Here is a 12,807-nt window from a genome sequence, read left to right on the forward strand (position 1 = left end):
AAGTGCTTAGTCCAGTGCTCTGCACAGAGTAAGCGCTCAATAAATACTACTGAATGAATGAAGGGGAGAGGGAGAGGGAAGGAGAGGAGGAAGCAGAGAGGGAAGGGGGAAGGGAAGAAGGAAGGAGAGAAGGTTGGGGAGAGGGAAGGAGAGAAGGAAGGGGAAAAGAAAGAAGGAAGAAGGAGGGGGAGAGGGAAGGAGAGGAGGAAGGGGGGAGGGAAGGAGAGGAGGAAGGGGGGAGGGAAGGAGAGGAGGAAGGAAAGAGGAAAGGGGAGAGAAGGAGAGAGGGAAGGAGAGGAGGAAGGAAAGAGGGAAGGGGAAGGGAAGAAGGAAGGAAGGAGAGAAGGAAGGGGAGAGGGAAGAAGAGAAGGGGGGAAGGAGAGGAGGAAGGAAAGAGGGAAAGGGGAGAGAGGGAAAGGGGAGAGGAAGGAAGGAAGGAAGGAAGGAAGGAAGGAAGGAAGGAAGGAAGGAAGGAAGGAAGGAAGGAAGGAAGGAAGGAAGGAAGGAAGGAAGGAAGGAAGGGGGGGAGGAGAGAAGGTTGGGGAGAGGGAAGGAGAGGAGGAGAGAGGGAAGGAAAGAGGGGGCGAGAGCGCGGAGGTGAGAAGAGGGGCAGCCGTGGAAATGCCAAGTCACGGGAGGCCAAAAGTCGGGGGGGGGGGGGGGGGTTGGGCGGCCGCCGGCCTCCCTGGGCGACGGGGCAGGCGCCCCCCGCCCCCCCTCCCCCGCCCCCCTCTCGTCTCCTTTCCTCCCCTCTCTTACCTGCGGTTCGGGGGGCGTCCCGGGGGGCGCGGGCGACGGCGGCTCCGGGGCCCGGGGGGCGGGGGGCTCTCCCAGGAACACTTTGCCCTTGCTCAGCTTCCACATGACGGGACGGGACGGGACGGGACGGGACGGGACAGGCCCGGGGGGCTTCGCGGCGGTGGCGACGACGACGGCGCCGCCTCCTCGTCCTCCTCGTCCTCCTCCTCCTCCTTCTCCTCCTCCTCCTCCTCAGCGGCCGTTACAGGGCAGGGAGGGGGCGGGGAGGGAGGGGAGGGCGCGCGGACGGAAGTGGCCCGCGCGCGGACACGGGGAGGGGGGGCGCGCGGACGGGGAGGGGGGGCGCGCGGACGGGGGAGGCGCGCGCGCGCGCGGAGGGAAGGGGCGCGCGGACGGGGGCAGGGAGAAGGAGGGAGGGGGCGAGGCGCGGAGCAGCCGGGGAGGGGGGGGGGGGAGGAGGAGGAGGACGCCGCCGCCGCCCCTCCCCCGGCCCCGGCCCCGGCCCCGGCCCCGAGCGGCGGTGATGGCGGGGTGTGGGCTGGGCTCGGCTGGTCTGGGGCCCGCGGGGGTGTGCGGAGCCGGGGCCGCCGAGGGGCTCGGCCATCTTAGCCCGGCCCGGGCCCCGGCGCGCCCCCGCGGGGGCGGGGACTCGTTGCCACGGCGACGGGACGCCCGCCCCGCCACGCCCCCTCCCGGCCGACGGGGGAACTTCCCCCGCGGGGGGGACGGAGGGGGGACGGAGGGGGGGCGGGGGAGAGGAGCCGCACCGCTCTCTCTGTCTCTCCCTGTCTCTTCCTGTCCATGTCTCTCTCTGTCTCTTTCTGCCTCTGTCTCTGTCTCTCTCTCTGCCTCTCCCTGTCCATGTCTCTCTCTCTGTCTCTCCCTGTCCATGTCTCTCTCTCTCTCTGTCTCTCTCTGTGTCTCCCTGTCCACGCCTCTCCCTGTCTCTGGCAGTTTCTCCCTGTCCATATCTCTCTCTGCGTCTCTCTCTGTCTCTGGCTATCTCTCCCTGTCCATGTCTCTCTCTGTCTCTTTCTGTCTCTCCCTGTCCATATCTCTCTCTGTCTCTCCCTGTCTCTGGCTATCTCTCCCTGTCCATTTCTCTCTCTGTCTCTCTCTGTGTCTCTCTGTCTGTCTCTCTCCCTCTCTCCGTCTCTCTGTCTCTCCGTCCTTTTCTCCCTCTCCCTGTCTCTGTCCCTCTCTGTCTCTTCATCTCTCTCTGTCTCTCTCCCCCCATCTCTTTCTGGCTCTTTCTCCCTCTCTCTGTCTCTTTCTGTCTCTCTCTTTCGAAGTCTCTCTCCCTTCATTCAATAGTCTTTATTGAGCGCTTACTATGTGCGGAGCATTGGACTGAGCGCTTGGAATGAACAAGGCGGCAACAGATAGAGACGGTCCCTGCCCTTTGAAGGGCTTACGGCCTAATCGGGGGAGACGGACAGACGAGAACGATGGCAAAAAATAGAGTCGAGGGGAAGAACATCTCGTAAAAACAATGGCAGCTAAATAGAATCGAGACAATGTACATCTCATTAACAAAATAAATAGGGTAATGAAAATACATACAGTAGAGCATCTCTGCCTGTTTCTCTCTCTTCTCTCCGTCTCTTTCTACCTCTCCCCATCTCTGTCTCTGTCTGTCTCTGTCTCTCCATCTCTTTCTCTCTCTCTCTCTGTCTCTACGTCCCTTTTTCCCTCTGTCTCTCCCTGTCTCTGTCTCTGTCTCTCCGTCTCTTTCTCTCTCTCTGTCTCTCCCTCTCTCCCTCTGTCTCTGTGTCTGTCTCTCACTGTCTCTGTCTCTCTCTGTTTCTCCATCTCTTTCTCCCTGGCTCTGTCCCTCTCTGTCTCTTTGTCTCTTTCTCCCTCTCTCTGTCTCTGCCCCCTCTGTCTCTTTGTCTCTTTCTCCCTTTCTGTCTCTCTGTGTCTGTCTCTATTTCTCTCTCTCTCTCTGTGTCCGTCTTTGTCTGTCTCTATGTCTCTCTCTCTGTGTCTGTCTCTCGCTGTCTCTGTCTCTCTCTGTTTCTCCATCTCTTTCTCCCTGGCTCTGTCCCTCTCTGTCTCTTTGTCTCTTTCTCCCTCTCTCTGTCTCTGCCCCCTCTGTCTCTTTGTCTCTTTCTCCCTCTCTGTGTCTGTCTCTGTCTCTATTTCTCTCTCTGTGTCCGTCTTTGTCTGTCTCTCCCTGTCTCTGTCTCTGTTTCTCCATCTCTTTCTCCCTCTCTCTGACTCACTGTCTCTCCTTCCCTCTCTCTGTCTCTCCTTCCCTCCCTCGCTATCTCTATCTCTCTGCATCCTTCTCTCCCCCCCCGTCTCTCTCGGTCTCTCCCCATCTCTCTCTGTCTCGGTGGGTCTCTCTCTTTCTCCGTCTCTCTGTCTCTCCCTCGAGTGCTCTGTCCGTCTCTGTGTCTGTGTCTCCGTCTGTGCCTGTGTCTCCCCTTTCATTCATTCAATCCTATTGATTGAGCGCTTATTATGTGCAGAACACTGGACTAAGCGCTTGGAACAGACAATTTGGCCACAGAGAGAGAGACCATCCCTGGCCCCCAATGGGTTCCCAGTCTAGAAGTGGGGGGGAGACGGACAGCGAAACACAACAAGTAGTCGGGCATCGATACCATCAAAATAGATCAATAAGATCATAGCTAGAGACACATCATTAACAAAATCAATAGAGTAATAAATAATATAATCAAATAGGCACAGGTGCTGCCGGGAGGGGGAAGAGCAAAAGGCGGGAGAAGGAGAGGGAAAGGGAGGGCTCAGTCTGGGCAGGCCTCCTGGAGGAGGTGAGCTCTCAGCAGGGCTTTGAAGAGAGGAATAATAATACTGATGGCATCTGTTGAGCGCTTACTATGTGCCAAGCACTCTTCTAAGCGCTGGGGAGGGGGGATACCACAAGGTCATCAGGCTGTCCGACGTGGCGCTCACAGTCTTAATCCCCATTTTTACAGATGAGGGAACTGAGGGCACCGAGAAGTGAAGCGACTTGCCCCAGGCCACACCGCTGACGAGTGGCGGGGCCGGGATTAGAACCCACGACCCCTGACTCCCAAGCTTTTTCCATTGAGAGTTAGTTTGGCGGATGTGAGGAGGAGGCAAGGGCGTTCCAGGTCAGCGGTAGGACGTGGGCCCGGGGTCGACGGCGGGACGGGCGAGAAGGAGGGACGGTGAGGAGGTCAGTGGAGGCAGAGGAGCGGAGCGTGCGCGCTGCGATGGAGAAGGAGAGAAGGGAGGTGAAGTCGAAGGGGGCGAGGGGATCAGTTCAATCAATGGATATGATCTGAGGAGGGAGGGCGTTCCAGGCCAGAGGTAAATCCCCATTTTAAGGATGAAGAAACTGAGGCAGAGAGAAGGGAAGCCACTCGCCCAAGTTCACACAGCAGGCAAGCGGCGGAGGCCGAATTAGAACCCGGATCCTCTGACCCCCAGGCCCACGCTCTTTCCACTAGACCGTGGTTTCTTCATTGCCCGGAGAGAGAAAGAAGATAAAAGGCAAGGATGCCCCTTTGGCGGATAGCACACTCTCTCCCCAGTGTGCCGCACAATTAAGTAGTGAGTTGCCAGTTTGGGTTTGTTGGTTTTTTTCCACCCCAGAGTGCCTGTAGACCCGATCTTCTCATAAAATAAAGAAAGAAAGTAAATCTCTCCTCCACATAACCGAAAAGTTCTTCAAGCATTACACCACGCCACACCAACGCCACACTAACCAGACGAATAAGCCATACTATTCATTCATTCAATAGTATTTATTGAGCGCTCACTGTGTGCGGAGCACCGGACTAAGCGCTTGGAATGGACAATTGGGCAACGGATAGAAACCATCCCTGCCCATCGACGGGCTTACAGTCTAATCGGGGAAGACAGACGGACAAAAACCAAGACAACCTAATCACGATAAATAGAATCGAGGGGATGGACACCTCATTAACAAAATAAATAGGGTGATAAAAATATAGGCACTGTCATCAGGAAAGTGCTCCACGTTAAGCCCCAAATGAAGAAACGCAAATGAAAGGGTCCAGTTCAACGCAATTAGAAATGCGTAGCCCGAAAATACATTTCGCCTCGATGTAAAAACGGTAAATAATGATAATAATGTTGGCATTTGTTAAGCGCTTACTCTGTGCAGAGCACTGTTCTAAGCGCTGGGGGAGATACAGGGTCATCAGGTTGTCCCACGTGAGGTTGACAGTTAATCCCCATTTTACAGCTGAGGTCACTGAGGCACAGAGAAGTGAAATGACTTGCCCAGAGTCACACAGCTGACATGTGGCAGGGCCGAGATTCGAATCCACGACCTCTGACTTCCAAGCCCGGGCTCTTTCCGCTGAGCCACGCTGCTTCTCTAAATGCTAATAAATGCAAGCTAGTCTTCAGAACTGCCATTTGGCCAGGGAAATGAGGACCTGCTTAGGTCCACCGATACTAAGAATACACACTTGAGTGTATACGCTTCTCTCTCCACCACACCTAACCCATAAAACACCCCTAAAACTCACACAAACCAGATGAGCGTATAATAAGGAACATCCCATTCCTAACCCATCTAAGAGCATAAATTTAAAAAAGCATCCCAAAACATGTCAAAACAACTCAAACACCTCTATAAACAAAGGGCAGCCACCCAAAAAGTCGAAATGCCATTCCAACGAACGAAACGCAAAACCTACAGCTCGTTATTTTTAGAATCCTGCGCTTTCGCCGTGACCGAATTTTTCTGTTCCTCTGGATTTTCCCGAATTCGTTTTGCTTGGTTGCCTCCTACTTTGTTGAAAAGTCCGCGTGGTTTAGTGGAAAGAGCCCGGGCTTGGGAGTCAGAGGTCATGGGTTCTAGAGAAGCGGCCTGGCTTACTGGAAAGAGGCCGGGCTTGAGAGTCAGAGGTCATGAGTTCGAATCTCGGCTCTGCCACTTGTCAGCTGTGTGACTGTGGGCAAGTCACTTCACTTCTCTGGGCCTCAGTTCCCTCATCTGTAAAATGGGGATGAAGACTGTGAGCCCCGCGTGAGACAACCTGATAACCTTGTATCTACCCCAGTGCTTAGAACAGTGCTTGGCAGATAGTAAGCGCTTAATAAATATCATGATAATAATCATTATGATTATTGAAACAATTCTTTCAATAACGCCAAGCGCGCATCTTTGCTCCACCCCATTTTTCCTTTCATCAGGGTGCCCCTTCCATCTCCATTCTAAAACAAGGGTCATTATTATTAATGACGACAGTGGTATTTAATAACAGTGGTATTCGTTAAGTGCTTACTAAGTGCCATATGCTGTGTTATGCCTTGTGTGGCTTAGCGGCAAGAGCCCAGGCTGGGAGTCAGAGGTCGTGGGTTCTAATCCGGGCTCCGCCCTTTTCAGCTGTGTGACTTTGGGCAAGTCACTTTGCTTCTCCGTGCCTCAATTCCCTCATCTGTAAAATAGGGATTAAGACTGTGAGCCCCACGTCGGACAACCTGATTACCTTGCGTCTCCCCCAGCACTTAGAGCAGTGCTTGGCACATAGTAAGCTCTTAACAAATACAATTATTATTATTATTATTATTATATGCTCCAAGCAGATTGGAAAGAGACTCTGTTTTACATGGGCTGGCAGTCAAAGGGGGAGGGAGAACAGGTATCATCTCCATTTTTACAAATGAGGAAACTGAGGCCTAGTGGAGTTGCCAGAACCTTCCCTGACTAACCCCTCTTTATCTCTTCTCCCACTCCCTTCTGCCTCACCCTGACTTGCTCCCTTTATTCATCCCCTCCTCTCGGCCCCACACCACTTATGTACATATCTGTCATTTATTTATTTACATTAATGTCTGTCTCCCCCTCTTGAGGGCAGGGAATTGCCTCCGTTTATTGTTATAGTCCACCCTCAAGCCCCTAAAACAGGGCTCCGCACACTGGAAGTGCTCAATAAATACAATCTACTGATTTAACTGAATCAAGTGACTCGACCAAGGTCACGTAACACGCGAGCTGTTTGTTCACAGCACTTTGTACCACAGCATTTGTGTCCATATCCGTAATTTATATTAATAGACTGCTAGCTCGTTGCGGGCAGGAAACCCGTCCTCCAACTCTGCTGGGTTTTGGTTGGTTTTTTTTTACTCCCCCAAGCACTTAGTACAATGCTCGGCACAGAGTACATGTGATTGATTGATTGCCTGATTGATCTGCTGCTGGTAAAATTAGTTTCATTGTATGCAGCCTGGAATGGAAGAGGTGGGGAGAATGGGGTGTGGACTTCAAATACAATGGTTTCACGAAGTGTAAAGTGTGAAACTTGACCAGAGTGATAAGCTGTCAAGTGACACCACTGAATCAATCAAACAGTGGTGTTTATTTTAGTGTTTTCTGAGTCCTTGGCAAAGTCCCATGCGACAGAGTTGGTAGACACATTCCCTGTCATTCATTCATTCAATAGTATTTATTGAGCGCTTCCTATGTGCAGAGCACTGTACTAAGCGCTTGGAATGGACAATTCCGCAACAGATAGACGGGCTCACGGTCTAATCGGTGAGCAAATACCATGGCGAGCAAATACCATAAAAATAATAATAATGATGGTATTTGTCATTCATTCAATAGTATTTAGTGAGCGCTTACTATGTGCAGAGCACTGTACTAAGTGCTTGGAATGCACAAATCGGTAACAGATAGAGACAGTCCCTGCCCTTTGAAGGGCTTACAGGCTAATCGGGGGAGACTGACAGACAAGAAAAGCAATAAATACAATCAAGGGGATGAACAGCTCATTAAAACAATAGCAAATAAAAAGAATCAAGGTGATGTACATCTCATTAACAGAATAAATAGGGTAATGAAAATACATACAGATGAGCGGAGGAGTACAGTGTTGAGGGGATGGAAAGGGAGAGGGGGAGGAGCAGAGGGAAAGGGGGGAAAAGGGGGCTTAGCTGAGGGGAGGTGAAGGGGGGGCAAAGAGGCAGCAGAGGGAGCAGAGGGAAAAGGGGAAGCTCAGTCTGGGAAGGCCTCTTGGAGGAAGTGAGCTCTAAGTAGGGTTTTGAAGAGGGGAAGAGAATTAGTATGGTGGAGGTGAGGAGGGAGGGCGTTCCAGGACCGCGGGAGGACGTGGCCCGGGGGTCGACGGCGGGACGGGCGAGACCGAGGGACGGTGAGGAGGTGGGCGGCGGAGGAGCGGAGGGTGCGGGGTGGGCAGTGGAAAGAGAGAAGGGAGGAGAGGTAGGAGAGGGCAAGGGGATGGATAGCCTCGAAGCCTAGAGTGAGGAGTTTTTGTTTGGAGCAGAGGTCGATGGGCAACCACTGGAGATCTTTAAGAAGGGGAGTGACAGGCCCAGAGCGTTTCTGCAGGAAGATGAGCCGGGCAGCGGAGTGAAGAACAGACCGGAGTGGGGAGAGGGAGGAGGAAGGGAGATCAGAGAGCAGGCTGACACGATAATCCAGCCGGGATATTACGAGAGCCCGTAGCAGTAAGATAGCCGTTTGGATGGAGAGGAAAGGGCGGATCTCGGCGATATTATAAAGGTGAGACCGGCAGGTCTCGGTGACGGATCGGATGTGTGGGGTGAACGAGAGAGCCGAGTCAAAGATGACACCGAGATCGCGGGCCCGAGAGACGCGAAGGATGGTCGTACCGTCCACGGTGATAGGGAAGTCAGGAAGAGGACAGGGCTTGGGAGGGAAGATGAGGAGCTCGGTCTTGCTCACGTTGAGTTTTAGGTGGCGGGCAGACATCCAGGTAGAGACGTCTTGGAGGCGAGAGGAGATACGAGCCTGAAGGGAGGGGGAGAGGACGGGGCGGAGATGTACATCTGTGTGTCATCCGCAGAAAGATGATAGTTGAAGTCGTGAGAGCGGATGAGTTCACGGAGGGAGTGAGTGTATATGGAGAAGAGAAGAGGGTCAAGAACTGACCCTTGAGGAACCCCGACAGTTAGAGGATGGGAGGGGGAGGAGGAGCCCGCGAAGGAGGCCGCGGAGAGGACAGAGAGATAAGAGGAGAACCTCGAGAGGACAGACTCCGCGAAGCCCAGGCAAGATAAGGTGTGGAGGAGAAGGGGATGGTCGACGGTGTCAAAGGCAGCTGAGAGGTCAAGGAGGATTAGGATAGAGTAGGAGCCATTGGATTTGGCAAGAAGGAGGTCACCGGTGACCTTAGAGAGAGCAGTCTCGGTAGAGCGGAGGGGACGGAAGCCAGATCGCAGGGGGTCCGGGAGAGAATGGGAGTTAAGGAATTCTAAGCAGCGAGTGTAGACGACTCGTTCTAGGATCTTGGAGAGGAAGGGTAGTAGGGAGATAGGGTGATAACTGGAAGGTTAAGTGGGGTCGAGAGAGGGTACTATATGCCCAGCACTGTTCTAAGCCCTGGGGTAGATAGAAGGTAAACAAGTTGTTCCATGTGGGGCTCACAGTCTTAATCCCCATTTTACCGATGAGGTCACTGAGGCCCAGAGAAGTGAAGTGGCTTCCCCCAGGTCACCCAGCAGACAAGCGGCGGAGCCGGGATTAGAACCCACGTCCTCTGACTCCCAAGCCCGGGCTCTTGCCACTGAGTCACGCTGCTTCTCTTAAAAAGAAGAGGAAATGAGGGCCTAGCCCGGGTAGGTCTCTTGGAGGAGACGAATCAGCGGTCCAAAGTCCACCCACCCAGCTTTCTCCAAATAGATGCGATCCCCGGACCAGCAATGGCTTCCGTTCTAACTGCGCATCCCATGCTCTGCAGAGAAAGCAGCAGTGGTGCTGGAACAGCTGTTCCCTTCAGAAACCACACCAAACCACCTCTAGAATTTTTCACAGTCCTTAAATTTTTATCACGACAGCATTGGTGCTTATACGATAATGTCGGAGGCTCACCTGAGCAACCTTCTCACTTAAAGAAGCAGCGTGGCTCAGTGGAAAGAACCGGGGCTTAGGAGTCAGAGGTCATGGGTTCTAATCCCGGCTCTACCACTTGTCAGCTCTGTGACTTTGGGCAAGTCACTTCACTTCTCTGGGCCTCAGTTACCTCATCTGTAAAGTGGGGATGAAGACCGTGAGCCCCACGTGGGACAACCCGATAACCCTGTATCTACCCCAGCGCTTAGAACAGTGCTCGGCACAGAGTAAGCGCTTAACCAATACCAACTTTATTATCATTATTATTATTATTGATGTTGTCCATTACAGGCCCGGGTCGGTTAAGTACGAGAAGACACACGTATGCACAAACACTCCGACACATCCCATCTTCTCTCCCCCTCCCGCTCCACTGGCAGTGAAATTTATCCACGGAAATTCACCCAGGATTAAGAGTCTCAACTAGACCATGGATTGACAACGTCTGGCGTCTGGTTTCCAGGCAGATTTGCTGTTTCCTGAACCTCACAAGCTTTTCGCTTCAGCCTCCTAAGCCCCGGTCTTGAAGTTTCTATTTCAAACGGGACAGTCCAAGGTTGACGGCAAAAAAATGAATTCTAATCCATTTGCATGCCGTGTAAACCTTGGAGTAAGTCACTTTACTTCTTTGGGAGAAGTAGCATGGCCTAGTGGCTAGAGCACAGGCCTGGCAGGCAGAAGGTCATGGGTTCTAGTCCCGGATCTGCCACATGGCTGCTGTGGGACCTTGGGCAAGGCACTTAATAATAATAATAATGTCGGTATTTGTTAAGCGCTTACTATGTGCCGAGCACTGTTCTAAGCGGACTTCACTTCTCTGTTCCTCCGTCACGTCCTCTGTAAAATGGGGATTGTGACTGTGAGCCCCACGTGAGACAGGGGCCGTGTCTGACCTGAAATGCTTGCACCCACCCCAGCAATTAGTACAGTGCCTGGCACATAGTAAGCGCTTAACAAATGGCATTATTATTATTATTATTAGAAGCAGCGAGGCTCAGTGAGAAGCAGCGTGGCTCAGTGGGAAGAGCATGGGCTTTGGAGACAGAGGTCATGGGTTCGAATCCCAGCTCTGCCACTTGTCAGCTGTGTGACTTTGGGCAAGTCACTTAACTTCTCGGTGCCTCAGTTGCCTCATCTGTAAAATGGGGATTAAGACTGTGACACCCACGTGGGACAACCTGATTCCCCTGTGTCTACCCCAGCGCTTAGAACGGTGCTCAGCACGTAGTAAGCGCTTAACAAATACCAACATTATTATTATTATTATTATTCGTGCCTCAGGTTCCTTATCTGTAAAATGGGGATACCTGTTCTCATTCCTGCTTAGACTGTGAGCCCCATGTGGGACAGGTACTTATTATTAGCAGCGTGGCTCAGGGGAAAGAGCCCGGGCTTGGGAGTCAGAGGTCATGGGTTCGAATCCCAGCTCCACCACTTGTCAGCTCTGTGAAACCACTGGCGTATTTTTGAGGAGGGGGAGTGACAGGTCCTGAATGGTTTTGTGGAAAAATGATGCGGGCAGCAGAGTGAAGTGTGGCCTGCAATGGAGAGAGGCAGGAGGCAGGGAGGTCAGAGAGGAGGCTGAGGCAGTCATCCAGGCGGGAGAGGATGAGGGATTGGATTAATGTGGTAGTGGTTTGGCTGGAGAGGAAAGGGGGGATTTTAGAAGGGATTGACAGGATTTTGTGATGGGTACAAATATGTGGGTTAAATTAAAAAGAAGAGTTAAGATAACCGGCTTGGGAGACAGGCAGGATGATGGTGCTATCTACAGTGATGGATAAATCGAGGGGAGGACAGGATTTGGGGGGAAGATAAGCGCTGAACAAATACCACAACTATTCTTCTTATTACTATTATCGAATACCACAACTATGTTTATAATAATTATTATTATTACTTCGCAAGTCCCTTCTCAACCTCCTGGTATCTTTGGCCTGCATAATATCCTGCGGTAATGAATTGCAAATGATTATTGTCTTCTGGGTGAAGAAGCTGTCCCTTTTGGGTTGAAGCGGTATGGTCGCTCAGACCGTGAGCCCGTCATTAGGCAGGGATTGACTCTGTTGCCGAATTGTGCATTCCAAGCGCTTAGTACAGTGCCCTGCCCATTGTAAGCGCTCAATAAATACGATTGAATGAATGAACGGTCTAGTGGCTAGAGCATGGGTCTGGGAATCGGACAGAACTGGGCTCCAATCCCAACTCCACCACTTGTCTGCTGGGGAAAGTCAGCGTGGCTCAGTGGAAAGAGCCCGGACTTGGGAGTCAGAGGGCATGGGTTCGAATCTTGGCTCTGCCACCTGTCAGCCGTGTGACTGTGGGCAAGTCACTTCACTGGGCCTCAATTACCTCATCTGTAAAATGGGGATGAAGACTGTGAGCCTCATGTGGGACAACCTGATTATCCTGTATCTACCCCAGCGCTTAGAACAGTGCTCGGCACAGAGTAAGCGTTTAATAAATACCAACGTTACTTAATTAATTAAGCCATTTCATTCCTCTGGGCCTCAGCTACCTCATCTGTAAAATGGGGAATAAGATTTTGAGCCCCATGTGGGACAGGGACTGTGTCCAACCGGATTAGCTTGCATCTACAGTGGCTGCCTGGCACATAGTAAACACTTTTATCGTGATTATGTTGCCTTGTTTTTCATTCAATAGTATTTGTTTTTGTCTGTCTCCCCCGATTAGACTGTGAGCCCGTCAATGGGCAGGGAGTGTCTCTATCTGTTGCCGAATTGTCCATTCCAAGCGCTTAGTACAGTGCTCTGCCCATTGTAAGCGCTCAATAAATACTATTGAATGAATGAACGCGTAACAAAAACCATTATTTTTTTAAAAAAAGAACCAACCCCTTTCAAGTTTCCACGTGTATGCTCTTGTCTAACTGTTGTAAAATCTAGTATTGTAACATCTAGTATTTAACAGAATCCATTAAAATAAAAAAGACACTGGGAATCAGAAGACCAATGTTCTTGTTGAGGCAGCTGGGCTTAGTGGACAGAGCCCGGGCTTGGGAGCTAGAGGTCGTGGGTTCTAATCCCGACTCCTCCACTTATCAGCTGTGTGACTTTGGGCAAGTCACTTCACTGTGCCTCAATTACCTCATCTGTAAAATGGGGATTAAGACTAGGAGCCCCATCTGCGACAACCTGATTACTTTGTCTACCCCCGTCCTTAGAAGAGTGCTTGGCACATAG

The 12,807-nt window shown here is 52.0% G+C and overlaps 1 protein-coding gene across 1 annotated transcript in view; it reads right to left on the reverse strand.

The window, feature by feature from the left end:
• LOC100086889 (testis development related protein) overlaps window positions 1-993 on the reverse strand; it is a 38,596-nt gene extending 37,603 nt beyond the window's left edge. The window contains exon 1 of the mRNA XM_029050605.2: window positions 760-993. Coding sequence (XP_028906438.1) covers window positions 760-864 — 105 coding nt within the window. The 5' untranslated portion in view covers window positions 865-993. The remainder of the gene's footprint in view (window positions 1-759) is intronic.
• Window positions 994-12,807: the final 11,814 nt, after the last annotated feature.

This window comes from Ornithorhynchus anatinus, chromosome X1, assembly GCF_004115215.2.
Source record: "Ornithorhynchus anatinus isolate Pmale09 chromosome X1, mOrnAna1.pri.v4, whole genome shotgun sequence".
Lineage (NCBI taxonomy): Eukaryota > Metazoa > Chordata > Mammalia > Monotremata > Ornithorhynchidae > Ornithorhynchus > Ornithorhynchus anatinus.